The 27806-nt window shown below is 42.2% G+C and overlaps 4 protein-coding genes across 12 annotated transcripts in view; 2 read left to right on the top strand and 2 right to left on the bottom strand.

The window, feature by feature from the left end:
- LOC129855502 (potassium voltage-gated channel subfamily C member 1-like) overlaps positions 1–2760 on the bottom strand; it is a 78646-nt gene extending 75886 nt beyond the window's left edge. For 5 of the 8 annotated variants that reach the window (XM_055923268.1, XM_055923258.1, XM_055923277.1 and 2 more), the window contains exon 1: positions 2196–2759. The gene's annotated coding sequence lies outside the window, so the exon portion shown is untranslated. Of the gene's footprint in view, positions 1–2195 lie in introns of all 8 variants that reach the window. The other 3 variants (XM_055923239.1, XM_055923231.1, XM_055923285.1) reach the window with 2 other exon arrangements.
- zgc:56095 (Ferritin, lower subunit-like) overlaps positions 1–27806 on the top strand; it is a 77986-nt gene that overhangs the window by 5988 nt on the left and 44192 nt on the right. The gene's annotated exons all lie outside the window — the stretch shown is intronic.
- Positions 10657–15450, top strand: si:dkey-197c15.6 (putative nuclease HARBI1). The gene is made up of 2 exons (XM_055923316.1): positions 10657–14230; positions 14574–15450. The coding sequence occupies exons 1-2, from the start codon at positions 13537–13539 to the stop codon at positions 14978–14980; spliced, it is 1101 nt and encodes a 366-aa protein (XP_055779291.1). The 5' UTR covers positions 10657–13536; the 3' UTR covers positions 14981–15450.
- Positions 15078–27806, bottom strand: part of LOC129855490 (receptor-type tyrosine-protein phosphatase H) — a 56040-nt gene continuing 43311 nt past the window's right edge. The window contains exons 1-18 of one of the 2 annotated variants that reach the window (XM_055923210.1): positions 26093–26405; positions 23951–24011; positions 23280–23537; positions 22693–22956; positions 22010–22279; positions 21398–21661; positions 20865–21101; positions 20439–20705; positions 19989–20082; positions 19850–19900; positions 19584–19665; positions 19255–19345; positions 18893–18969; positions 18295–18429; positions 17961–18083; positions 17545–17705; positions 17150–17285; positions 15078–16668 (exon numbers count right to left, since the gene is read on the bottom strand). In XM_055923210.1, coding sequence (XP_055779185.1) covers positions 16519–16668; positions 17150–17285; positions 17545–17705; positions 17961–18083; positions 18295–18429; positions 18893–18969; positions 19255–19345; positions 19584–19665; positions 19850–19900; positions 19989–20082; positions 20439–20705; positions 20865–21101; positions 21398–21661; positions 22010–22279; positions 22693–22956; positions 23280–23537; positions 23951–24011; positions 26093–26164 — 2793 coding nt within the window. In that variant the 5' untranslated portion in view covers positions 26165–26405 and the 3' untranslated portion in view covers positions 15078–16518. Of the gene's footprint in view, positions 16669–17149; positions 17286–17544; positions 17706–17960; positions 18084–18294; positions 18430–18892; positions 18970–19254; positions 19346–19583; positions 19666–19849; positions 19901–19988; positions 20083–20438; positions 20706–20864; positions 21102–21397; positions 21662–22009; positions 22280–22692; positions 22957–23279; positions 23538–23950; positions 24012–26092; positions 26406–27806 lie in introns of those variants that run through there. The other variant, XM_055923219.1, reaches the window with a different exon arrangement.

The following is a 27806-nucleotide window of genomic DNA, read 5'->3' as shown; positions in this document are numbered from 1 at the left end:
CAACAACAAGGGATACAATTGGAGGATCATGTACACCAGAGTCATATCCAACCAAAACATTATAGGACCCCCCCACCCCCATACTAAGAAATTAGCATAATGACCGTAGAGTTTGAACTTTGAACCCTGTACCTCATCTGTCCCTCACGACATTAAATCTGGTCAGTTTCTTAATTAATGACACTGGCATTCATGGCTCATTACAACCATTAGAAGCCTAAGGTGGAGTGATGGGGGACACAGTGTGAGTCACATTTAGGGATGGAATAAGGAGTAGTACATTACCGCTCGGGGGCCCTGGGTCTGTATTTAAAAAATGTCTGGGAGTAGGAGTGCTGATCTAGGATTATGTCGTCGTCGTCCCCTCCCCCCGTCCGTCCGTCCCCGTCCATATAAATTGTATTAATTATGGTTTAAAAGGCTAAACTGATCCTCTGAGGCTCTTAATGAATATGGGCCCTGACCTTTGAACCGGCTGATGATTATAGGCTACTAAAGAGAGGGGAGGTGAAGAAATGAGAAATGAGATGTGAAGTTTAACCATTGAAGTCAAGGATGGGAAAAGCAGTAAAGGAGTAAAATAGAGAGAAGTTAACGGAGAGAAATTGCACATGTCAAGAGTTAAAGGTGAGGGGTGAAGTTATGATTTAAAGAAAAAGAGACAGGTTAGAGTTAGGAGGAGATATGTGGGGTTATGTGATGGTTTTGGGATTGAGTTAGAGAGGCATTTGAGATAGATTTGGGTCACGTTCATTAGGCACCAAATGGCAGAAAACTACTTGGCTTTGTCCAGTGAGAAACCCACATTTCCCGTTGTGAACGAACACACCTAATGAACACGACCCTGGTTAGAGCTGGAGATGAGACAGATTTAGGAAGGGTGAAGAAACGTGGGAAAGATGGAGATCTATTGTTTGAGTTGGCTATAGATAAGAGTTGAAGAGGTAGTTAGTTAGAACATAGCCTGGAGTAATCTATGTAATACAATCACAGTTAGTTGATGGATTATACTTCTGGTCTGTTACGTATTGTTGGATCTATTACCTATACGTCTAGTATATTTATAAATAATTGTATAACATAGACTGTAAATTGGGTATACCAAGTTATACAGTATTATATCAACTGGTATATACACGAATATAAACCTTTGATGCATCTCGTTGTTCTAAAAGTAGAAGGAGGTTTTCTGGGTTACCCTCTATATCTATAGATGCAGCTGTAGATTGATAATACAAAGGGGGGAAAGCAGAGGAAGCAACATGAAGAGTCCAGAAAGTGCAGAAGTCAGATGGTAGCCCAAGCACAAAAAGAGCCTACATACGCTCATGAATCAAAGAAAGTTTACTACTAGGAAAGAGAGCGATATGCAGAACTGAGGACAGAGGACAGACTTTGTGCACACAGAAATAATGGAGTGAAAAATGTGGATGGATCGTTGGTTGGTCAACTTGACAAAATTATCCAACTATTGATGATGTGACTGGATAGGACGAAGAGTGTTTAAAGAAGAAAGAGCATCTAGTCTAGACATCAAACTGACACTATTGACTTCCTGTATTAGGTGGTCCCTTAGATGCCATGCACATCTTTCCTTCCTGTCGTGTGTCCCCCCCCCCCCCCCCCCCCCCCCCCAACAGAGCTATATCAAACCTCCATTTCAGGCCTTGACACTTCCCCTGTGCTACCCATTTACACATGCACACACACTGAATGACACGGACACTCAAACACACTAGCAAAACAACAGACGGACAGGCACACCCACACTCAGACAAAAACACATCCCTTTAAGAGACATGTAACTATAAAGACCTACTTACCGGTCTAGGTGGGGAAACGCCCACCTCACATGTGCAATGTTTGATATATGTCAGATTATAACCTAAGTGTAAGTAAGAGTGTGGGGGCTATGTAACACTATCACTAAGTTAGCTGAATACTAATATGTGAACCCAGTGGCGAGCTTTATGTTTAGCTATTTGAACACATAGTACTGATTTACTGATTGCTCACCTTGTTATTGAATAAAAACACCCCTCGTTTGCATTAGGTCTGACAGTGGAGAGAACAATACCTGTTGAACGTAGACGCTCTGCCTTTATTTTTGGCCGGTAAGGCGGGATGATTTGCTAATAAATAGTGTTTAATATATGACATCAATTCACAAATACACACACACGATCAATACTCACTTGCTTTTGTTTCGGGTTCGTTTCGTGTGCGTGCGTGCGTGCAAGAACACGCAAATTAACTCACAAGATCAATCAAAATGTAGTTTTCTTTGTAAGGTCGTTTTTTTGTTGTTGTATGGTTTCAGAGAAAATATCCATGCAGTGTCCTGTCGGCTTTCAGATGACAGGGTCTCTTTCCGAATAATAATAATGAGACAAAATAGGAGTGTCTGTTGTTGAAAATGACGTTTAGTTATCGTTATTGTCGCTTATTACTTCTACCTAAGATCATGCTGACGACATTATATTACTCTCTCGCATTCAACGAATCAGAATTTACACAGAAACTGTCTCAGGCTATTTTTTTCTCGGTTTCGATGCCCCTCTCCCACCTCTGTTATTGCCCAAAAAATAATTCCCCGTCTTTCCTATAGTGACTACGCTTCTACGCGCAGGGTGTAGCTACCATTCAATTCTTTCTAGATCTCCTCCTCCCAATGTCACAATGGAGATATTGTATAGCCTGTAGACAACTCCTCTCCCTATTTCTTCGCGCGCACGTTTCTGTCTCTCTGTTTGCTTGGAGGAGCGTCACCTTCTGCACTGCCCCCCCCCCCCCCCCCCCTTTTTTTTCGATGACACATGTGGGCGGGTTAGAAAAAAAGGGAGAGGGTGGGGGGGACCCAAATGAATATAGAGGCTAACTTGTGATACGATTGCAATGACCTTTCTTTGAAGCAAAAAATTCTACCAAGAAGAAAACAATGGGCTCACGACTATGAACGCGTCCGTGTAAATAGGCCTATAGCCGAAAAGTAACCCGTATTCAACATTTTACTCACACATTTACATGTTCGCTGGCACACACACACACACACACACACACACGTCGTGATATGAGGGAGGAAAGAGGATAGCTAAAAGCAGCATGCAGACCACGGAGAAAGAAAGAGAGTTAAAAAGGGGAGTGGAGCTGGATCTAGAAATGGAAACACAACCTACAGTAGTAGTTTGTTACATAACAGCACAACAACACTGAATGTCTCTGATTAGAATGGAATATCTTCAATCTGTATCATCCTATAGGTATGGGCAATGCAGTAAATTAACCTATGCATTGTATGAATCAATGATATCTTACTAAAACGTGTTTGCTCCTTCTCTTTGATTGGGGTGTTATATAGCCTATTTACCTACGGAGTAGGTGACTAATTCAAAGTTGTGTTACATCATTTTGGTACACTTGACTTCTTGGCATAAGTATACTGTGGAATATACATATGCAATGTATGACACATCCTACCCATTGGCACACCTCGTAACCAGAAGAAAACGTTTTGTGCATCAAACATCTCACCTGGTTGTATTTGGTTACAGTTCAATTAAATGAACAAGTCATATAAACGTTGAAGGACCTATCTGCCATATTGCTTCTGATTTGTTAGGGGTGGAGAATGCACGTGTTTCTCTCTGTCAGCATCTCAAAGGTATGCTGAATGGCACTGCAGAAATAGTATTGAAATAAATCTATCCTCCATGCTTCTCTGCTATACTTGACTACTGTCACCATGGGGGCTGATAGCAGTTGTTGTGATTCAACCTCTGTCTCTGTGGAGGACTGTCTATGACGAGCGACATACCATCTTGGCTCGTGGAGACATCATCTGGCCATGTTAAGCGCTGCATGTGTACTGAGGCCAAACGTTTGTCACATCGCGGATGATGCGTACAGTAGGTGGATGATACTTCAGACAGTGTTTATAGCGGATGAGGGACCTCATGGACCCATACGGAGGACCCTAACTTGGGTGCTGAAGACCTCAGGTAAGCCAGCGCAATGTATTTGGGGCCTGGTAGAATAGAATGATATCATTTAAATGGTATAAATCTTTTCTATTCCATTTGATTATATTCGATGTTAATCTCATATATGAATTTTCTGATCTGTTATATTATTCTATACTGTTCTATTCTAGCATAATGTTCCCAAGTGTAAATAACAGGCATCACATATCATGTATAAAGCAATGCTTTGGTCTGAATTCTGTTCGATCGTGTAAAATACATTTTTGGGGAGGACCAACAAGCTGATGAAGAAAGCTGGGAAGTTCTTATTGAAGTCCAAACAAACGAATACAGTGCCTATTTAACGTATTCACCCCACTTAGACTTCTTCACATATTTTGGGGTTACAGTTACAAAGTGGAAATAAAATGGATTTAATTGGGATTTTACTCTGTTATGGCAAATTGGAGAATGGGAGAGAAAATAAATGATGTAAAGAAAACACTAATATCTTGATTAAATTGATATTGGCATATTGGGACCCATTTCATCCAAAAAGTTATACTTATGACTCATCTGTCCATAGAACATTCCTCCGAGCCTTGATGATCCTCCAGGTGCTTCAAGGTGCTTTTTTTGGCTAATTTGAGTCAACCTTTTGGACGAGATGGGTCCCATTATGTCTGGCGAAAACCAAACACTGCATTCCACAGTAAGATCCTCATACCAACGGTGAGGCATGGTGGTGGTAGTGTGAGGTTTGGGGATGCTTTACTGCCTCATGACCTGGACGACTTGCCTTAATAGAAGGAACCATGAATTCTGCTCTGTATCAGAGATTTCTACAGGAGATTATCAGGCCATCCGTCTGTGAGCTGAAGCTGAAGCGTAGCTGGGTCATGCAGGAAGACAATGATCCAAAACACATTGAAGTCTACATGAAAATAGTTCAAAAGCAACACATTTGAAGTTATGGAATGGCCTAGTCAAAGTCCAAACCTAATCCCAATTGAGATGTTGAGGCAGGACTTGAAACCCACAAATGTTTCTGCATTAAAGCAGTTCTGCGTGCAAGAGTGGGCCAAAATTCCTTCACAGCGATGTGCGAGACTGATCAACAACTACAGGAAGCATTTGGTTGCAGTCATTGCAGCTAAAGGTGGCACAACCAGTTACTGAGTGTAAGGGGGCAATTACTTTTTCACACAGAGGAAGTGGGTTGTTGTATAACTTTGTTTATTAAATCAAATGTATGTACTCAGGTGCCCTTAATCTAATATTAGGTTTTGGTTGAAGATCTGATAACATTCAGTATCAAAAATATACTAAAATAAAGAAAATCAGAAAGGGGACACATACTTTTTTACGGCACTGTACAGACTATTTGCTAGACTTAGATTATTCAAGACATGGATGTCAACCCATTTGTAAGAACCAGGACAAATGGCAGGACAAATTATATATTATTAATAGGTTATATGTTGCCAATTCACTAATGGTCACATACTGTACTTTTGTATATACAGTTGAAGTCGGAAGTTTACATACACCTTAGCCAAATACATTTAGACTCTGTTTTTTACAATTCCTGACATTTAATCCTAGTAAAACTTCCCTGTCTTAGGTCAGTTAGGATCACCACTTAATTTTAAGAATGTGAATTGTCAGAATAATAGTAGAGAGAAGGATTTATTTCAGCTTTTATTTCTTTCATCACATTCCCAGTGGGTCAGAAGTTTACATACACTCATTTAGTATTTGGTAGCATTGCCTTTAAATTGTTTAACTTAAGGCAAACATTTTGGGTGGCCTTCCACAAGCTTCACACAATAAGTTGGGTGAATTTTGGCCCATTCCTCCTGACAGAGCTGGTGTAACTGAGTCAGGTTTGTAGGCCTCCTTGCTCGCACATGCGTTTTTAGTTCTGCCCACAAGTTTTCTATGGGATTGAGGTCAGGGCTTTGTGATGGGCACTCCAATAGCGTGACTTTGTAGTCCTTAAGACATTTTGCCACAACTTTGGAAGTATGCTTGTGGTCATTGTCCATTTGGAAGACCCATTTGCGACCAAGCTTTAACTTCCTGACAGATGTGTTGAGATGTTGCTTCAATATATCGACATAATTTTCCAACCTCATGATGTAATCTATTTTGTGAAGTGCACCAGTCCCTCCTGCAGCAAAGCACCCCCACAACATGATGCTGCCACCCCTGTGCTTCATGGTTGGGATGGTGTTCTTCAGCTTGCAAGCATCCCCTTTTTTCCTCCAAACATAATGATGGTAAATATGGCCAAACAGTTCTATTTTTGTTTCATCAGACCACAGGACATTTCTCTAAAAAGTACGATCTTTGTCCCCATGTGCAGTTGCAAACCGTAGTCTGGCTTTTTGATGGCGGTTTTGGAGCAGTGGCTTCTTCCTTGCTGAGCGGCCTTTCAGGTTATGTTGATATAGGACTCGTTTTACTGTGGATATAGATACTTTTGTACCTGTTTCCTCTAGCATCTTCCCAAGGTCCTTTGCTGTTTATCTGGGATTGATTTGCACTTTTCGCACCAAAGTACGTTCATCTCTAGGAGACAGAACGCATCTCCTTCCTGGGCGGTATGACGGCTGCATGGTCCCATTGTGTTTATACTTGCGTACTATTGTTTGTACAGATGAACGTGGTACCTTCAGGTGTTTGAAAATTGCTCCCAAGGATGAATCAGACTTGTGGAGGTCTACAAAAAAAAAATCTGAGGTCTTGGCTGATTTCTTTTGATTTTCCCATGATGTCAATGTAACAGTATAACTTTAAACCGTCCCCTCGCCCCGACACGGGCGCGAACCAGGGACCCTCTGCACACATCAACAACGGTTGCCCACGAAGCACGGTCGTTACCCATCGCTCCACAAAGGCCACGGCCCTTGCAAAGCAAGGGGCAACACTACTTAAGTCTCAGAGCAAGTGACGTAACTGATTGAAATGCTACTAGCGCGCACCCGCTAACTAGCTAGCCATTTCACATCCGTTACATCAAGCAAAGAGGCACTGAGTTTGAAGGTAGGCCTTGAAATACATCCACAGGTACACCTTCAATTGACTCAAATTATGTCAATTAGCCTATCAGACGCTTCTAAAGCCATGACATCATTTTCTGGAATTTTCCAAGCTGTTTAAAGGCACAGTCAACTTAGTGTATGTAAACTTCTGACCCACTGGAATTTTGATACAGTGAATTATAAGTGAAATAATCTGTCTGTAAACAATTGTTGGAAAAATGACTTGCATCATGCACATAGTAGATGTCCTAACCGACTTGTCAAAACTATAGTTTGTTAACAAGAAATGTGTGGAGTGGTTGAAAACGAGTTTTAATGACTTCAACCTAAGTGTATGTAAACTTCCGACTTCAACTATACTGTATTGTGTATTTGCTCCTACAACCTTAGAAATACATTATTGCATTTTAAAATACCTTTTACTACACTCCTACAAGAAAGCGTGTAAAGCACCCAGAAATGTCATATCTCTGTTGAGGATTTTCTTTTTAAAGGAACCCTATTACATATGCTGGGGTCCTGTGACAAACTGACACCATTTGGGATAAAGTCTGTGCGATCATATCCTTGTGTCTAGGAATTTATAACCATCCATCTCTATGATTATGTACATTGGGAAATGTAAATATTGGTGACCAATATCAAAGAAAGTTTTGTAACTTTAGGTCTAATTGCAGCAAAAAAAAACATGTATAGCTATAAATTGGAAAGCGTCATCAATGTCACTAACGAACTGGAGGGCTGCACTATGTTGTTACACTCAAATAGATTCTGTGTTTAATCAAATTAAGCAAAAACCTGGAAACCTTACATTGGCATTTCCCAACAGACATAATCACAACACATCGTGTTGGATTTCGATATGTATATGTGTATTGAAATGAGAGGCTACTGTGTCTTTTTGTGTGTTCATGGACAGGTGTGGACATGTTGTGGTGTGTATCAGCTGTTGTGGGTGTGTTGTTTTTGTGTTGTTTCTGTTTGAGTATGTTATTATCTATAAACACAAACAATCTTTAAGATGAAGGACTAATTTCAGGCAGAACACACAAAATACACATTTCAGGTTCCAGTTATGTTGAAACGTGATAGTCCAGTGTTCATGTTGGTAATCAATAAAGGTGAAATATTTTTCTTTGTGATGGGGGCTTAAAGGGATAGTCCGGGATTTTCTGAATTAAGCCGTTTTTCCTACTTAACCAGAGTCAGATGAACTCATGGATATCATTTGTATGTCTCTGTGTGCAGTTTGGAAGAAGTTGAAGGTAGCATATTTGTCACGTTCCTGACCTGTTTTCTGTTGTTTTGTATGTGTGTGATGGTCAGGGTGTGAGTTTTGGGTGGGCAGTCTATGTTTTCTGTTTCTATGTTGGTTTTGGGTTGCCTGGTATGGCTCTTAATTAGAGGCAGGTGTTTTGCGTTTTCCTCTAATTGAGAGTCATATTAAGGTAGGGTGTTCTCATTGTTTGTTTGTGGGTGATTGTCACTGTGTCTGTGTTTGTTGCACCACATGGTACTGTCTCGTCTCGTTCGTTCGGTCGTTCCTGTTTATGTGTTCCTCGTTTCATGTAAGTTCATAGTTTAGGTCTGTCTAGTTCGTTTTGTTGTTTTGTAAAATTATTCAAGTGTTCTTCGTGTGTTTAGTTTCGTCTTGTTAAATAAAGTTCATTATGTATTCACAACCCGCTGCGCCTTGGTCAACTCACTCACCGAAAGAGAGCCGTTACAGAATCACCCACCAAACCCAGATCAAGCAGCGGGTTAACGGACAGCAACGACAGCAGCAGCGCAAGAAGGAGGAATGGACTTGGGAGGATGTTTTGGACGGGAAAGGTTGCTACACATGGGAGGAGATCCTGGTTGGAAGGGATCGCCTCCCATGGGAACAGCTGGAGGCACTGAGGAGAGCAGAGGCAACCGGAGAAGGGAACCGGAGTTATGAGGGTAGGGGTCTAGCACGGAAGCCCGAAAAGCCCGTGAGTACCACCCAAAAAAATTTGGGGGGGGGGCTAAGAGGTAGTGGGCCGAGGGCAGGTAGGAGACCTGCGCCCACTTCCCAGGCTAACCGTGGAGAGCGGGAGTACGGGCAGACACCATGTTAAGCAGTAGAGCGCACGGTGTCTCCTGTACGGGTGCATAGCCCAGTGCGGGTTATTCCACCTCCCCGCACTGGTGGGGCTAGATTGGGCATTGAGCGAAATGTCATGAGGCCGGCCCTACATATCTGGCCACCAGTACGTCTCCTTGGGCCGGCTTACATGGCACCAGCCTTACGCATGGTGTCCCCGGTTCGCCAACACAGCCCAGTGCGGGTTATTCCACCTCCCCGCACTGGACGGGCTACAGGGAGCATGCAACCAGGTAAGGTTGGGCAGGCTCAGTGCTCAAGGGAGCCAGTATGCCTACACGGTCCGGTATTTCCGGCGCTACCTCCTCGCCCCAGCCCAGTACCACCAGTGCCTACACCACGCACCAGGCTTCCAGTGTGTTTTAAGAGCCCTGGTCCTCCTCCACGCACTCTCCCTATGGTGCGTGTCTCCAGCCCAGTGCCTCCAGTTCCGGCACCACGCACTAAGCCATCTGTGAGTCTCCAGAGCCCTGTACGCACTGTTCCTTCTCCCCGCACTCGCCCTGAGGTGCGTGCCCTCAGCCCGGTACCTCCAGTTCCGGTACCACGCACCAGGCCTATAGTGCGCTTCGAGAGGTCAGTGTGCCCTGTCCCTGCTCCCCGCACTAGCCTTGAAGTGCGTGCCGTCATCCCGGTACCCCCAGTTCCGGCACCACGCACCAGGCCTACTGTGCGCCTCAGCAGGGCAGAGTCGGCCGTCTGCCCAACGCCTCCTGCACTGCCTGTCTGCCCAACGCCTCCTGCACTGCCTGTCTGCCCAGCGGCGTCTGAGCCATCTGTCTGCCCAGCGCCGTCTGAGCCATCTGTCTGCCCAGCGCCGTCTGAGCCATCTGTCTGCCCAGCGCCGTCTGAGCCATCTGTCTGCCCAGCGCCGTCTGAGCCATCTGTCTGCCCAGCGCCGTCTGAGCCATCTGTCTGCCCAGCGCCGTCTGAGCCATCTGTCTGCCCAGCGCCGTCTGAGCCATCTGTCTGCCCAGCGCCGTCTGAGCCATCTGTCTGCCCAGCGCCGTCTGAGCCATCTGTCTGCCCAGCGCCGTCTGAGCCATCTGTCTGCCCAGCGCCGTCTGAGCCATCTGTCTGCCCAGCGCCGTCTGAGCCATCCGTCTGCCACGAGCCATTAGAGCCGTCCGTCAGTCAGGAGCCGCTAGAGCCGCCAGCCAGTCAGGAGCCGCCAGAGCCGCCAGCCAGTCAGGAGCCGCCAGAGCCGCCAGCCAGTCAGGAGCCGCCAGAGCCGCCAGCCAGTCAGGAGCCGCCAGCCAGTCAGGAGCCGCCAGCCAGTCAGGAGCTGCCTTACAGTCATGAGCTGCCCTACAGTCATGAGCTGCCCTACAGTCATGAGCTGCCCTACAGTCATGAGCTGCCCTACAGTCGTGAGCTGCCCTACAGTCGTGAGCTGCCCTACAGTCGTGAGCTGCCCTACAGTCGTGAGCTGCCCTACAGTCATGAGCTGCCCTACAGTCATGAGCTGCCACTCAGTCCGGACCTGCCAGAGTCCCTCAGTCCGGACCTGCCAGAGTCCCTCAGCCCGGACCTGCCAGAGTCCCTCAGCCCGGACCTGCCAGAGTCCCTCAGCCCGGACCTGCCAGAGTCCCTCAGCCCGGACCTGCCAGAGTCCCTCAGCCCGGACCTGCCAGAGTCCCTCAGGGGGGATTGAAAGGCCCAGTGCAGTCAAAATTCAATTTTTTTCTCGGTTTTATACCAGTGTTATTTCCCGATAGTTGCTGGTTGAAAATAAAGTCTAAACAGGACCTTCTAATCAGCAGGTTTGCATGTGCGGGATTTTCGGCTTTCCATGGTGACATCGCCATGCGGTAAATTAGTAATAGACCAATAACAAAGAGAGTTCCAAACCTCTCTGCCAATAACAGCTAGTTTTCCGTTTTACCCTCCCCATTCAGACCACACCCAGACATTCCTAACAAAATGATTGCTTGAGAAATTGTTTTGTTTTTTGCTAAAAAGCCATTTCTAAAATCTGCATAAAAAATGTGCACATTTTTGTGGTGTTTCCACCAAACGGATAATTTGCGAATAAAAATATGTGCGTGATGACGTTTTGTCCACAAAATTAACTTTTTCACTTAGGTTTAAACGTACCAAATAAAAATCTAAAATTCAATGTGTTTCCGTCACATTTTTAACTCTACTGATAGTTTTGTCCCCCAAAAAACTGTTGCCTTATATAGCAAATGTGCCTACTCTAGTTTTGGTGCGTGCGCCCTAGTCAACAGTTCGCAGATACAGTGCGGGTAGGCTGGTCTACATGATGAGATTACTATAGATATGAGCAAGAATATTTTTATTTGTCAAACGGCAGTCAAGCATCGATCATCATGTCACCAGAATAAGACCCTTGGAAATGTGCATCAAGATCACCGTGCACTTTCACCACCCTGTGAAGTTCATCAGAACTTATTTAATCTGCAGCCTAATAAACTGTATGGTTTCCTGAGTCGTAGTGGGAGGACCACACAGTATGTCATTGCGTGACTCCAAGTTTACTTCGATATCATGGTTATTATATCAATGTTTGGTAATAAAGGCGTTTCCACCGCCATTTCTCGCATAATACATTTTACCGACACAAAAAGATCCCAACATGTCGAACGAACAAATGTTCTTTCGGAATGTATACAATTGTACCGAAACTTCCTGTTTCCATCAGAGCTGTCGTGATTTCTTTTACACAGTACGACTTTACTCGCATAAAAACTGGATGGAAATGTGGTAAGGTACTTAATAGTTACCCAGAAATATTTGACATCAGCATAATAACAGCTGCACTGGGCCTTTTAACAAAGCATTTCTGAGGGTATCATGCATACCTTAATAAGGTAGGCTACTAGTAAATATTGGAGTACGTAGTTATATTAGGCAATCTAATGAAAATAATGAGCTAATAATATAAGAATTCCGGTATTGGAAGTTTTTGAGGTTCATAATGCAGGTGATTTATGTGTCTTTGTAATGAAATGACGGGGCCAAACCTGACCCATACCTGTAGGTGGCATATATAGACCCCTTTCTGTGTTTGCAAACATTGCCGCATGAGGGCGATCCGCGCAAGTTAGTGGCAGAACAAAGGGGAGTTCTTATAGAACGGCAGCAAAAAAAAAAGTGCATTTCACACTACTTTTGGATTAGAATGACATTTTAAGGCTCGTCTGAATGTCCTGCTTAATATAATGTGTGTATCATCATCGCAAATCATTTATTTTGCAAAGATCACAACCGAATATAATCTTAGGGACTGTTCATGCAAGAATCAAAACATAAGCATATGAGAACCCAAAACAGTTTTTTTTAGGAGTAATAAAAACGTAAATCTAGGCTATGTTGAAAAGGCGTAGATGACGATGGCTTTCTTACTGCCCCCAATAGTCGGTCAGTGTGCCGTGTACTGGAAAGGGGTCTATATCTACTCAGAAGGGCGAGGCACGCTACATCTCATTCTTACATATTGATTTTGGTTTTGATGTATTGAGAGGGAAATGATAAGGTTTGCCATATTTTCATTTAAAGGTGATATTTTGAATTTGGGAATACAATATATTGTATATAGTGGTGTAAAGTGAGTAAGTAAAGAAAATATGTATTTTTTACTCCTATTATACATTATACATTTTCCGTGACACCCAAAAGTACTCGTTACATTTCGAATGCTCAGGTAGGACATCAATATGGTCCACTTCATGTAACGCGTTGTCATCCCTACTGCTTCTGATCTGGTGGATTCACTAACCATAAATACAGCATTTGTAAATTAAATATTGGAGTGTGCCCCTGGCAGTCTGTACATTAAAAACACAAGAAAATCGTGCCATCTGGTTTGCTTGCTATAAGGAATTTTATGTATAGCATTTACTTACTAAATTAGTAATTTTTCCACCACTGTACTTAAGTACATCTAAAACCAGATACTTTTAAACTTTTACTCAAGTAGTATTTTACTGGGTGACTTTTATTTTTACTTTAGTCATTTTCTATTAAGGTATCTTTACTTTTACTTAAGTATGAGAATTCAGTTATTTTTCCCACCACTGATTTTATCAATACATTATTTTGAGAGTCTGTAAAATACATGTCATACTGTACATTTGTAGCAAAGGCTTCTCGAGCCCTCCAGCCCACAGATGGCGGTGTACCCATTGGGTCTACCCCTTTAAACTGCTTTACAGACCATGTCCACCAATGAAGAAGATGTACTTCCTTCCTCCACCAGGTTTTTCATTGTTTACAATCGTTCGGTGCAAAGAAACGTGTGTATTTGAAGCTTAACATGAATGAAATGTGACATGTTTAGGACTTAGATAAGTATCTAGCCGGAATGTTCTAATTCCATGCCGAGCATCCAACACGGGTTGTTTCTCTGCAAACATTTGCCTGTTAGTCTAGCCTAGACATGGCTTTTGCTCCCGCTGTGTGGTTAGCTGCTCAAGCAGAACTATACGAGGACGACGAAGAGGCCGAGGCAAACAACTTCCCAGAGCCACAGAAAAACTACTTGGGCGATTACAATGATGATTATTTATTTGAGAGGTTCCGTTTAACTAGACCTTGCATAAGTTTCATCACGGATTGCGTCAGGCTCCGGATGAAAGCCACGCTCCAGCAAATGAATGGACCTTCCGTCGATGAAATGGTGATAGTGGCACTGGACTATTACGTAAATGGTATTTTGTCAACCAAAGTCGTAGATATGATTCAAATGGAGCAAATGGAGATTCACGAAGTCATCAACAATGTCTCAAAAGTGTTGTCAGGTATGGTCAGGGAGTTTATCACTTTTCCCGCGAATGGTGAGGAACGAGCAAATGTGGCACACGAGATCAAGAAAATATGCGGGATTCCGACCTCCATGGGCATGGTGGGATGCATGCATGTCAAGGTGAGACCACCTCAGCACGACAAGGAAGCTTTTCGGAACACAATGGATAACCACACCGTCATGACCCAAGTCATTTGCGATTGTGAAGGGAATTTAATGAGCGTTGAAAACTGCTGCGTTGGCAGCACACCAGAGCAAACCATATGGGATATGTCGGATATTGCCCAGCAACTAAAGCATGGAGCACATGGGACGCATTGGATCATTGGTAAGCTAATTCTACACAGGAATATGTTTTATACATTTCTTATGACTAGAAATACCGTGCAGACCCACTAGTCACCCCTGTTATGAAGGGTCTCCAACTCCTGGTCCTGGAGCACTATTAAGTGTGCAGGCTGTTTCAGCCCAGTACTAACATCCGTTTTAAACAATCAACAAGCTGAAATCAGGTAAGTTGGCGTTGGTCTGGAACAGTTCTGAGTGAGTTAAACTTTTAACAGTGGTCTAATTTTAGGTGGGTCACTCCGTCAGTGTTAAAAAAGTCTGTTGTGATTCACCATTGTTCATACTTGCCTCTTTTTTTTCTTTTCTTTTTTGATCCCACAAAGCCGGAAAAGGCTATGCGTTGAGCAGACACCTCCTGACGACCGTTTCGCCAGCCAAAGAGAAGGCGGATCGGCGGTTCAATGCAGCCCACGGCATGATCCACTCGGTCCTCCAGAGGACCATCACCTTGGTGAAGAGGCGCTTCAGGTGCCTGGCCAATCTGGGCCATGTGCAGCAGAACAGTCTGGACAAGAAGGCTGAGATCATCAAGGCCTGCTGTGTCCTGCATAACATCGCTAAGAAGTTTTCGGTGCCTGCGCTCAACGGTACCGTGCTAGAGACCATGCACCCGGCTGAGAATCACCAGGTGCCGGTGGTGGAGGTGCCTAGCTACGCCGAGAAATCCAGAGCTGCCATTATCGGCATTTATTTCTCGCATTCCTCCGGGAATGACGGCGTTTCAGACTGAGGACATATTTGTATAAAAGGGTTGTTGACATTTGGGTTTAATAGGAGGATGGTTCGGTCCCTTATTATAACAGTTTGTGAAAATAGGTGCTACTGGATTGACAAAAAAAATATTTTATTTTATCACGCTTTGTGATACATGAAAACCAAATGACAATACTATGGGTTTATCTATTTACATGTTTTTATACATTGTCAATACATGCCAAGTAAAAATCTAATCCTCCATGGATCATTTGAATTGCGATTTAGAAATTGATAGGCTAAAATGGACATTTATTGAAAACACAAGCAGCATTGAGTATTCTAACACAATGATTTTAAAAAAAGTACCTACATGAATGTGAAGTGTGCTGAATTCTCCTGAACATAGCCAGTGAATGATTACATGCAATATATGCTTAAACATTATGTACATGTGAATATATTTAAATAAAAATCTCAACATACAGAAGAAATTACAAAATTAAACTTTTTGTTTAAGTCAATCACATAGGTGCAATTTTCACAAGAATGTGGTACATTTTCACAACTCAAAACAGGTCATCAAAAAAGCTCATGATTCAAATCTTAACATTTTCAATTGACTGATTACAACAAACAAATTCAGTCACTTGTTCACTGCACCAAATCATTCTTTCAATTTGGATACCTATTCAATCTACATTGAACAAAAATCTAAACATGTGAAGTGTTCGTCCCATGTGAGCTGAAAAAGAAATCCTACACATTTTCCATACGCACAAAAGTCTTATTTCTCTCAAGTGAGTGAGTGTTTCTCCTTTGCCAAGATAATCCATCCACCTGACAGGTGTGGCATATCAAGAAGCTGATGAAACAGCATGATCATTACACAGGTGCACCTTGTACAGATTTTTCACCTAGTCGGTTTAGGGATTCGAACCAGTGAACTAGTTAACATGTATAGTTTGATAACTGCTGAACACTACATTTCTATATTTTTATCTCATAAATGTATGAATTTATGTTGGAAGGTAAAAACAAATCATACATGGATGTGGCTGTAAATACTTCATCATCATCCTCCATCAGCCTGTGTGCTTCAATAGGACAAAGTGGAAAGAGTCACTATGCGCTACCATTTGGAATTATAGTTTATTAGAAACTGGGTGGTTCGAGCCCTGAATGCTGATTGGCTGACAGCCATGGTATATCAGACCGTATACTACAAGTATGACAAAATATTTATTTTTACTGCTCTAATTACATTGGTAACCAGTTTATAATAGCAATAAGGCACCTCGGGGGTTTGTGATATATGGCCAATATACCACTGCTAAGGGCTGTGTCCAGGCACTCCGCGATGCGTCTTGCCTAAGAACAGCCCTTAGCCGTGGTATATTGGCCATATAGCACACTTCCTCAAGCATTATTGCTTAAGTAAGGGGCATTACAAGTGTTATCAGTTTAGAATTTTGTACTTAGAGAGTTTTTCAAATGTACCATTTCCATCTGAAAAATGTGCCAAAGTGATTGAAAAAAAAACGAACTCACAGCAGACAATCCATGGCCTTATCTTCAGGCCTTTGGATTGGCAGCTTGGAACTCCCTCAGTGCTGTGGCGTTGGCGTAGATCAGGTCCGAGTTCTCATAAAGGGATTCTTGTATCATCTTCTCTTTGGGCTCCAGAGAATCCATGATGCATTGGTGCAGGAAAACATACTGCGACTAAAAGAGTGTAAATGGTAATGATAAGCCACAAATGGAGCCTCATAGGTCATGTATTCATCTTTTATCAAACCTTTAGTCATTAAACCCAAAGAGGGCAGGGCTGCGGAGCTGTGTGTTACGCCACTGATTACAACTACAAGTTAAGTATAACAAAGAAATGTAAGATGTGTCAAATAAATGATATCCAGCTCAGGCCTCCAGCTATGCATTTGGTTTGCTAACTTGCTAGCTAAGTGGCTAGATGTCAAGATCAAGCTTCTTGGTTACAGCAGAGACATTCAATGCCCTCCGGATCAAGATCACTGTTGCCTAAATAGTTTTGTGCACGTTCGGTAATATCGTATACCCCAGTATGGTACAGAAACGGTATGACAATCTAGATATCGCACAACCCTAATCAATAGATATTGCCCATGTTTTAGGGTAGTACCTAGCGTTAATGTGGTGATAGTTTCTATTAGGCTAACTCAGGCCTTACCTCCGTCTGAACCATGAGCGGCCGGCTCAGCCTCATCTTGTGCACAAAGGCAGCGATTCCCACCGCCTTCTCCCTCTCCAGCTGTTGTAGCATCACGTCCAGAGCAATGATGGTGCCCGTCCTCCCCACCCCAGCACTGAGAGGCAGGGAGAGTGATGTAAACATAATGTACACGTTTACAGATAGAGTACAGAACAATACAGTTCAATGAAGAGACAACCTAAAACTAGGCCTATACTTGAACTGTCACCACCAGTCATTGAAAACACACCTCACTTGTTGGTTAACGGTGTGTTCTTCAAACACCGCAATAGGGTTGCCACATTGCACATCCCTATTTAGAATGTTTCTCTGTGTAGAGAAATGGCTGGGTGTTGTCAGTGCTGTAACATTACCTGCAGTGCACCACAGTGGGTCCGCTGTTCTCTTGGCTCTCTATGTGCTGTCGGACCAGCCCTCTGAACTGGATCAGAGCCTCCGTTCCCTCTGGGACTCCGTGGTCGGGCCAGGCCGTGAAGTGGAAGTGTTTCACAGGGTGCTCCTCGGATGTGTCCCTCTGGAAGACAGAATTATTTAAATGCAGGGGCGACATTCACACGGGTTGTAAGCAGAGAATGCACTGAAAACCTTGTCCAGGGTGGTGTTCAGAAGGGAGAGAACATTTTGAAACAGAGTGCTACCGAAAGGAACTACCTGATCTTGTCCAATAAGATCAGAGATGTTCATTTTTTGTAGCAGAACGTTTTGCAACTGTGTGCCCTACTGAACATGATGACCCAGGTTTCATAAGTAGAACAAGTACTATGCTTACACTTTTCACTACAAACTCCCGCAGGGTCCAGTTGGTTACCCTTTTCTCTGACCTGACTGTTACCAACAGGTCTCCGTACAGGCAAGGGGTGTAGTCCGAAGGCCAGTACTGCTCACATTTAGTCTAGGGAGACACAGACAGAATAGGTCATTGTTTCTATATAAATACAGTACATAGAATGGAATCCGTCAAATTGCCATGTTCTGAGGTGCTTTTCCCGTTCTAATGATTCTATTTCTATGACTATCACTGTTTATCTGTGATGTCACCACAATCTCCACACACACACACAATGCAAAGCAAACACATTAACGAGGACTCCGACAGGACTCACCCTCCCTCCTTCGGTGCAGTTGGTTACCATGACCACACCCTTTACCCTTTGCTCCCAGATCATTCTCCAGAAGTCGTTGACGGTGGTGGGCAGGGGACCCTGTGCAGCGATGTACTGTCTGCTGTTACTGTAGCCCTGAGACAAAAAGCACCAGGGTTAAGAAAACACACCTATTCGATTTAGAGTAATCCATGATGACTCAGATGTCTAAACATTTACAGGTGTAAGAAGTTCCTCTAAGGCATCATATGATTCAGCGATATCGTAACGTGACACTAGAATATTTTTTTTTACATTATGCCATTTTATAACTGACATAAAGGGTTGTGTGGGGATGTATTGAAGAACATATACGGGCAAATAACTTGTAAGATTGGTGAAAGTTGACCTTTGGTGCTATGCAATGTTTCAAGCCAGCCCTTTACCGTAAGTAGGCCTTTTACAGCAGGCTATCAAGGTTGAGATCAGTTTAGTACATCATTCTAGTACTGACCTAATTACTGCAGTCACAGTAAGAATAGCTGTATAGGATATCTAGGACTGATATGGACATTGCTCTGTATTAGGAAATCTATGACTGATATGCCGCTGTACGTACTGGCATGTAATTGGCATTTACGTAGTCAGAGCTCATGTTGTGGTTTAGGATGGTTAGCTTCACCCGACACCAGTCATCTGGAGAGAGAGAAAGGATTTAAAATGCTTGATGATTTAACAACTTCACTTTGGGGATTATGACGATTAAAACTATAACCTCAAATTGTATCAAATCTGCAGGTGGGGTGATTGGGCCCAAATTCTGCCTGGAATCTGAGGGATATCTGATCCACCCTATTATACTTAGTCGATTGGCTGACACAAAGTTCAACTATTGCAATAGGAAAGTGGTGATGTGAATTCAACAACGGTATGTTGTTCATATGATGTGTACTGTAGAAATGGCAGCCAGAGTACACTTACATGGCAGTACATTGGTGAAACGGTTCTTGTTTTTGTTCTCCTCCAGAAGGGCTGCTTTTTGAGTCTGCTCTGTGCCAACAGGGATGAAGCCCTGCATAGAGATAGAAAGCATAGATCGTGCATAATGTAAAGAAAAACAAATGGATGTTTACATATTCAGAAGGGTCAGCTAAAGGCTTATGCGCGGACCAACAGATGGATTTACAAGAGGACAAAATAAAAGATACATTCTAATACGGTAGGGAACGCAACTTTGGACAATCGCCCAACCACTTTGCATTACCAACACCATGATGGAAACAGAGAGAGCACGTTATCGTTATCGCTACCTCATACTCCTCACTGAATCCTCTGTTCGTGTCGGCGCTCATTGTGTGGTAGTGGTCTGAAAACTTCCCCGTGGGAATAGCTCTGGGGGAAAAAAGAGAAGATAGTAAGTTCTCAGTTGAATATTCCAAAAGTCGTTACTGTTATTAACAGCTGCGTGGTCTAATGCATGTCTTTTTGGCCTTGCTGTACATAGTCGCTAAAGGGTTGGAGTTTAAGGCTAAGTCTGACTCTTAAATACTGAAAATGAACTCTATACTGTACATACTTGAATTTATTGCTGGTTAGTTTGGAATCCACAAACAACAACTTGGGCCGGCTATTGGAAAAGGGAAAAGAAAAGCAGTGGTTATTGAGTTCAAATGGTTTCCCTAATCTAACGTCATTGTGACGGCAGCAGCACCGACCTGAATATTTCTGGCTTCCGACGCCACATGAAGAAAGCCAGACAAACCAGGAGGCAGAGTAGCAGCACAGCCATGACTGACCCTGCAATGACCCCTATAGGGAAGAAACCTGGGCTTTAGTATGAGAGCAGAGGGCACGACATGTTAATCAATAGGTTATAGGTTTACTTCAAAACATGTCAGAGTAATCTGAGCAAATGAGCAACACAAGCCTACTGACCGACACACATTTAGTATCAAAAGAGCATATAAAACAAGATAAAAAAGCTCTCCATTTTGAATACAGGAAGCGGGTGAGATCCCATGGTTTTCCGCCAGCAGAAGGCATGGCAGCTATATCACATCATGCTGTGTGTAGATGCTGTTATTGGTGGTAATCCCAAATATCATTGACCAATCATTGAACCTTTTAACATGAAATGCTTAAAGATAAATGCTAGGCTCACTCACCTCTTGGGTCTGTATTACAGCTGAAAGAGACAGCCTTACTCATCCGATGCCCAGAGATTGAGGCCAAAGACACTTGATAGGTCTGGGCAGGTTGAACCCCATCGATGTCCGCCTTCATCACCCACTCTCCCTCCACCCTCTGAGGGCTTTTCCCAGTCACATTCACCTCCACACTGGTCCATATTCCCACCGGTACATCCCAGGCCAGAGAGAAAGCGTAGCCACTGGATAAATAGTCACATCTCGGTCTTATCAGGGCTGGGGGAACTGATTAAAACAAAGAAGGAATATGTCACATTAACTCCCTGCTAAAGTCACTATCCTACAGGTGTACCATAATACATCAATGCTAGGCTACTAATATATTTAGTGGAAAAGTGGACTAAACACAATAGGTCACTATGACAAAGTAAGAGACTGACTCACCCACAGTCTCCACCTGTTTACACAAGGAAAGTTTTTTAGAATCCTTTTCAAACCAAAGAGTCAGCGTGTATTTTGCGCCAGGGTAAAGGTCAGTGAATGATAGTTTGCCATTAACGTTATGGACGACTCCAGTGTGACTGCCATTATTGGCTTCTCCATAGGAGACTATCTCGGACAGGAGCCCAGTCTGAATGGATGAGCTGGTGACCTCCCAGGATAAAGCAGAGCAAAATATCTCTGCAAGGAAAAGCAAGGGACTTCTGTTAATAGCTCTCACATTTAATAGCTCTCACATTATGTTTTTATGTGTCAAACGACTGTGTTATTCAGGCAATAGTTCTGCTGAGTTTAGACTCGATCCTTCTCCATAGTATATAAAACCCTAGACCATCTGGACTGTCCAAATAAAGTGGGACCAACTTGAAGAGCGAACTTTCACTGTAGCCACATAAAACAACTGATTGGACAATTTTAGGCTAAGAACTGTGAGATGATTCTAATTGGGGGACCAAGGTTTAAAAAGGCAAATTTACTTGTGACTGTGAAGTCGCTTGCTCCACTGCTCTTGATGCCTTCAAACACAGTGAAGAGGGTGAAGGCATATCGTTTCCCAGGAACGAGAGTTGAAACTTGATCTGTCACTGTTTCTCCTAAATTATCAATGTCTTTATTTCCATTATCGTCGAAATGCAGCACATAACCAGAGACTCCGTTCGCCGGCTTTTTCCACTCCAGAGTTACACTGGTCTCATTTCGGTGTGTATCTGTTACTGTGACAGCCTCAACATTAAGGGGAGCTAATACACAGAGAGAGAGAGAGAGAGAGACAGAGAGTAGAAACATAACCAATCAACACAGTCAATGTACCGTTTCAAAAATGACTTCTGTACATGTCTGATCTTTAAATAATCCCAATAACTACTCAGCATCAGAAGATCCCAGAGTTATAAAGCATGAATCCAAATCTAAAATGTTAAAATGTAATAACAATATTTCTGAGAAGACAAACCATATATATATTTTTTAAGGCTATAGATATATCAGTATTTAATGTATCTCACACAAGAGTGATCCATGAAAATACTGAAAGACAATCTAGTACCCCCCCCCCCCCGCCCCCAATTAAAAAAAAAAAAAAAACTTACCAGTGACTGCAGAAAATTGACTTCCAACAGTACTCCTGACATCTTCAAACACAGAGAAGAGTGTGAACTCGTATTTTCTCCCAGCAGTGAGAGGTGAAACTATGTGTGTCACAGTTCCACTTTCATCAGGTGCAGGGATGATAGTATTAGTCCTAAGGGTGTTGTTCAGCAGCTCATAAGTGATCCCTGTGCCATTCACTTTGCTCCACTCCAAAGTTATACTGGTCTCAGTTTGCCCTGTCACATTGACACCACCTACACTGAGGGGACCTGAGATAGAAAGACAGCAAGATAACAATGACAATTAATGCATTCACAATGTATATTTACAACGCATTCACAATGTGTATTTACAATGCATTCACAATGTATATTTACAATGCATTCACAATGTATATTTACAATGCATTCACAATGTGTATTTATAATGCATTCACAATGTGTATTTATAATGCATTCACAATGTGTATTTATAATGCATTCACAACTCACGTCACTCACTTTGTAGATTTTAGAATGTGTAGATGTAATATTATCTAAGACATCATAAGCAAGATATTATATGCCATTTAGCAGACACTTTTATCCGAAGCGACTTACAGTCATGAGTGCATACATTGACATAATACGGAGGCCTTTAAGGATGCAAGAAATTACACAGAATCCATTCTCAAGAGACTCACGGGTGATGGCGGAGAAATTGTATCCCTTGCTTGGTACTACTTTGAACACAGTGAAGAGAAGGAGGTGGTAATTTGTCCCAGCATTGAGAGGTGAGACTGTGTATGTCACTGGTCCATCTACATCAGATACAGGGATGGTCGTATTAGTCCCATTGCTGAACCTCAGCTCATAAGTGATCCCGTTCCCATTCACTTTGTTCCACTGCAGAGTTACATTAGTCTCATCTTGCCCTGTCACATTGACCTGAGCTACGTTGGTGGGAGCTGGAAAAAAAAGTAGAGGCAAATCAAATATGACAGAAGCATGCATACACTTTATCACGCAACTGCAGCCAATAACGGCCGACGCCATTCTCTGGTTTGTTCCACTGCAGAGTTATACTGGTATCATTGTGCCCTGTCACGTTGACATGATCTACATTGACAGGAGCTGAGACACAAAACATTTTTTTTAAAGGTCAGTTGTATTTCCTTAAACCAGTATGCAAATGATTTCACTGTACAGGTACAGTATACTGTATACTTTCATATATTAACAGCTTAAAGACCTATATTAATAGCTTAAAATGCATCCAATGTCCACCTACCAGTATCAGCTGTAAAGTTTAATCCACTGCTCCTGTCACTCCCTTCTACACTGAAGAGAGTGAAGTTGTATTCTGTCCCAGCAGTGAGAGAGGAGACTGTCTGTGTCTCTAGTACATTATTTGTTGCAGTGGTGTTTATCAATGATGTCCCATTTTGGAACTTCAGTTCATAAGTGTACCTCATATCCTTCATCCACTCCAGAGTTACACTGGACTCATTTTGCCCTGTCACAGTGACATGTTTTACATCCTCGGGAGCTGAGACACAAAACAGAAAAATTCAGTCAGTAAAATGTTTAGCAATATTATTGTTCTCCAAAAAAAGGACTTAGTCTCATCTGCTATGACTTGGGCCCTGTGTTTTGTTTTGATCATGTCACATGACCTGGATTTGAATCTTTCTTTTCAGCTTTTTCTGTAAATGAGACCCACCCCAAAAAATTAAAGCAATGTCTGAGGATGGTGCTGGAGCATCTGACATAAAGTGAAAAGGGGACCGTTTGATGGAAAAAGCTTTAAATATAGGTTCAAATCCAATTCATGTTACATGATTAACCAAAACACAGGGCCCTAGCTATGACATGTAATATAACTCAAATATCATGTACATGAAGTTAAAGCGTAACTCAATCACCCGTCAAATGATGCAGGGTATGAGATTGAAAACGTACGTGGTTTAGGGGTTGTAGGTGGGATTGTAGGTGTAGCAGTTGGTAGTACAGATGATTGACACTGAAAGCAGAATTACAGCTCTGTTAGAAGAACATACAAAAATATGGGACAGTGGTGGCAACACACACAGACATAGCTTCAGTATAACTATATTTAGTAGGTGGGTTATAACAGCTGTAAAATGAACTACACGTCTGACTGATTCTCCAATGTGTACTCTCACACTCCTTCTGCTCCCCCTTCCTGCTTTTACATTTCATACAGCTGTTATCATTTCTGCTTTTTCTCTTCTCCATTACCCGAAGGCTGCAAATCAAGCCATGTGAATTATCTGAAATGACCCTCTCTCCCTTTCTCGAAATCCCAAACTGTAAGCATACATTTTGCCGTACTTCACCAATAGCGACCAATAGACATTTGCCCAAATGATTCGCTTGTGGTTTTCAGCTTTGTGTAACAAGCATATTCACGCAATGTTAGCTTGTATGTGTTTGCTTTCGCCTTACGAGTCTCTCCTACTACTTACAGTACTTGTATAAAGCAGTGTAGTAGGCTATGTTGATTAGTGTCTTACCAGTACTACAGTATCATGGGGGAACCAAAGAACAACTGTACAGTATTTGTACAATAGAATAGGACAGAGGAGTCTATCGCTTACAACATCAGTTCTCTGGAAATGATTGTGTATTTCCCCAAATTGTGACATAAACCTCAGAGGTCCAAAAATAACTCACAGTATCTAAGGGGATCTTATTCAGCCTTAATTACATGCAACTGTGTTATAATTCAATTGACCATTCAAATAGGCCTATTCCTAATTCCAATGTAAATTACAAAACCAGTTACGGCTAACTATCAGTAGCTAACTATATTTAATGCCATCACTGCATGTCCAATAAATCACTGTGTGTGTTTATTTCATGAGAATAACTCAAAATATAAATGTTTTATCATTTATTTCCCTGTGCCTCCTTTTGCCATTGAAATGCTCAGCCTGATCATGCTAACGTGTTGATACAAATGTAAATATATTTACATACACAGCCCTGATTGGCGGATAGGATCATCTAGACTCTAGACTAGAGCCTACCTCGCGTACCCCTTCAAATTAGGAGGATACATATGCAAATATAGGATGACTGGTCATTGGTCAGAATAATTCGATCAGATTGTGATGTCATGCTGTGGTCCAAAAACTCCATCCCACCGGAACAGGTTGAAATTACAGGCATTTTTTCAAATGTATTTTTCAAGCTTTCACAGAGTGTTATTTCGACCTTATAGTGTGTAAAAATCATAATAAGAGGAAAATCATGTTTTTGACTGCACTGCCCCTTTAAAGCGTTAGGAACATTGAAGAAAGTGTATGATGGTTGCATTTCATAAGGGTTGCATTTTATCTCCCCAATAAATCGATCTCATTTTGACTACAGTAAATGTCAAAATTCCAGCTGATGTCCGACAGCAGCTAGAATTATAGAGTATATCAGTTTCCAATCATCTGGTTGGGGGAGTATCTACCTTTTGATAAGAAAATAATTTCAGAGCGAACTCTACAGCAAGATGCATTAAAGGTATGTCTACTTAGGCTGTGTTTCACAAGCAGCCCAATTCTGACATTTTGCACAATTATTGATCTGATCTGATTGGTCAAAAGATTAATTAGTGGCAAAAGATCAGAATTGGGCTGCCTGTGTAGAAGCAAATTCGTATTGAATTACTTTGTATAACAAATATATTTTGTTTGCTGCTTTTAACAAAGTCAGTCATAATATGTTACTGTACAATATCTATATTTAACAGTACACGTGTTAGAGTCAATTCCATTTTAATTCAATCACTTCAGGGGAAAAAAATGGAATTCCAACTCAATAATTGTTTATTTTTAACTTCTTGAATTGGAATTTCAAGAAAATAGACCCAAAACCTGCATGACACAGCAATTCATGTGCACTGTACTGATTCAAGTGTTGTTGCCTTTTCATTTAAGCTTTAATTGATATAGGCATATTTTCTGCTCTTAACAAACTTATTTTAAGCAGACAAGTTTTTTTTTTAAACAATCAAACCACTAGCATACGTCAAACCACAGAGGCCTGGACTATTCAAGTGATACAATAAGCAAAGTGAAAATGACTCACCCACACTCCTGCCACACAGAGGCACACTATAACGTGAGATAATCCCATTGCTAGTGACGAAGACCAAACCATGGTGGCACAGTACAAATGTTGAAAATGCACCAACACCAATGACTATTTTCTATTGAAATGATTCTAAACTAAAAGCAACAGTATGTTTGGCCCTCCTAGGTTATCTTCGTGCCCTGATTAGCCTACACCGATCCTTTATTTGCTTAATTCCATCAGTATTGACTTTTCATTTTCTCACACGTCCTCCTCTCGGTCACCTCTGATCTCATATCATGGCTGTCTGCAACTTGTTTTGTTGTTACTTCTCTTTTTTTCTGCTTGAAACAACCACGCAGAGAGAGAGAGACACCTTTGCCCCGCCTGTTACTTCCTTATTATCTCATCACCTCCTGTCAAGTCTCGGAGAGTATCTCTATCATGGAAATGTATTAGGTTTATGCAAATTGAACATATGTTTTGCTCTTTATCAGTTGGGCGATTGAATGCTGTCTATGAAAAACGAATTGGGAAAAGGTGTTGGTGTGGTTTTGAGTGTGTCTCGGTGTGCATGTGGGGCGTGGAAGGAAATGAAGCGGCAGAAATATGTAGCGCTAGGTGTTGAATATCAAATCAAATCAAATTGTATTTGTCACATGCGCCAAATGTGTGTAGACCTTAAGGTTAAATGCTTACATACAAGCCCTTAACCAACAATGCAGTTTTAAGAAAAATAAATGTTAAGTAAAAAAATAGATAAGTAAAAAATGTAAATAACATATAATTAAAGAGCCACAGTAAAATAACAGTAGCGAGGCAGTATACAGGGGGTACCGGTACAGAGTCAATGTATATGATCTAAGTACATTAGCTGTTTCTGTTTTCATAGCTGTGGTTGTGTGGCTTTGTTGGACTTGCTGCTTGAGTGACAGGAACAGAATCGGTATTTATGGTTTTACAGAGAACGGGAAAATCTAAGTACTTTGACCTTGTGGTTTTCAAGCAACAGAACAATAAGGAAATGGCCCCAGGAACCACTGATAACACATTTGCATAGTAGCGGAACGCTAACAGGCCAAATAAAATATAACTTTGTAATACTTCAATAAAACATTAGAAAAATGACAGATTACTTTGACACACGTTGAGGAATTAGAGAGAGAGCATGAGGTAACACAGCAGTGAAGTGGAACCTAAAAGTTCAGGTTTGAAAGGGCACCTCAATGGTGGCACAATTTGGATGTGTTTTACATTGAACTCTGCAAATAAATTATTATTTCTCAAAAGTCACACATCTGTATGACATGTACTATACACCTTTTAGAAAAACATGGAAAAGCATGGCAGCATGCAGTATTTGATGAATGACTTGTTTTTTCCCCAGAGGCTTTTTCAAAAATGGTGTTGTAAATGAGCTGGGTGACATCGTGCAACGTCACGATAACTGCTGTTTTCTCTCTGTTTACTACAACTATTGAGATGAGGAATCGGTGTGGGTGCGAGCAGGGCGGGGGATCTTCTAATCTTTATTTGGAAGCCCCTATTGACACCATGAGTCTATTATCCTGCTCTCAAGTACCAGATCAGGTTTTCCCAGTTTTCTGTGCACACATCAACACTTTCCGAGGCAGCATATTCTCTCTGCCTGCCCACATATGCAAATAGAAACAGGCTCACTCATCTGTAGAGTCCCAAATCAGGTGATTAACAAGTATGGGACTGTGTG

This window comes from Salvelinus fontinalis, chromosome 1, assembly GCF_029448725.1.
Source record: "Salvelinus fontinalis isolate EN_2023a chromosome 1, ASM2944872v1, whole genome shotgun sequence".
NCBI lineage: Eukaryota > Metazoa > Chordata > Actinopteri > Salmoniformes > Salmonidae > Salvelinus > Salvelinus fontinalis.
Note: the sequence above shows the minus strand (reverse complement) of the source record. Positions and strands in the feature narration are given on the sequence as shown.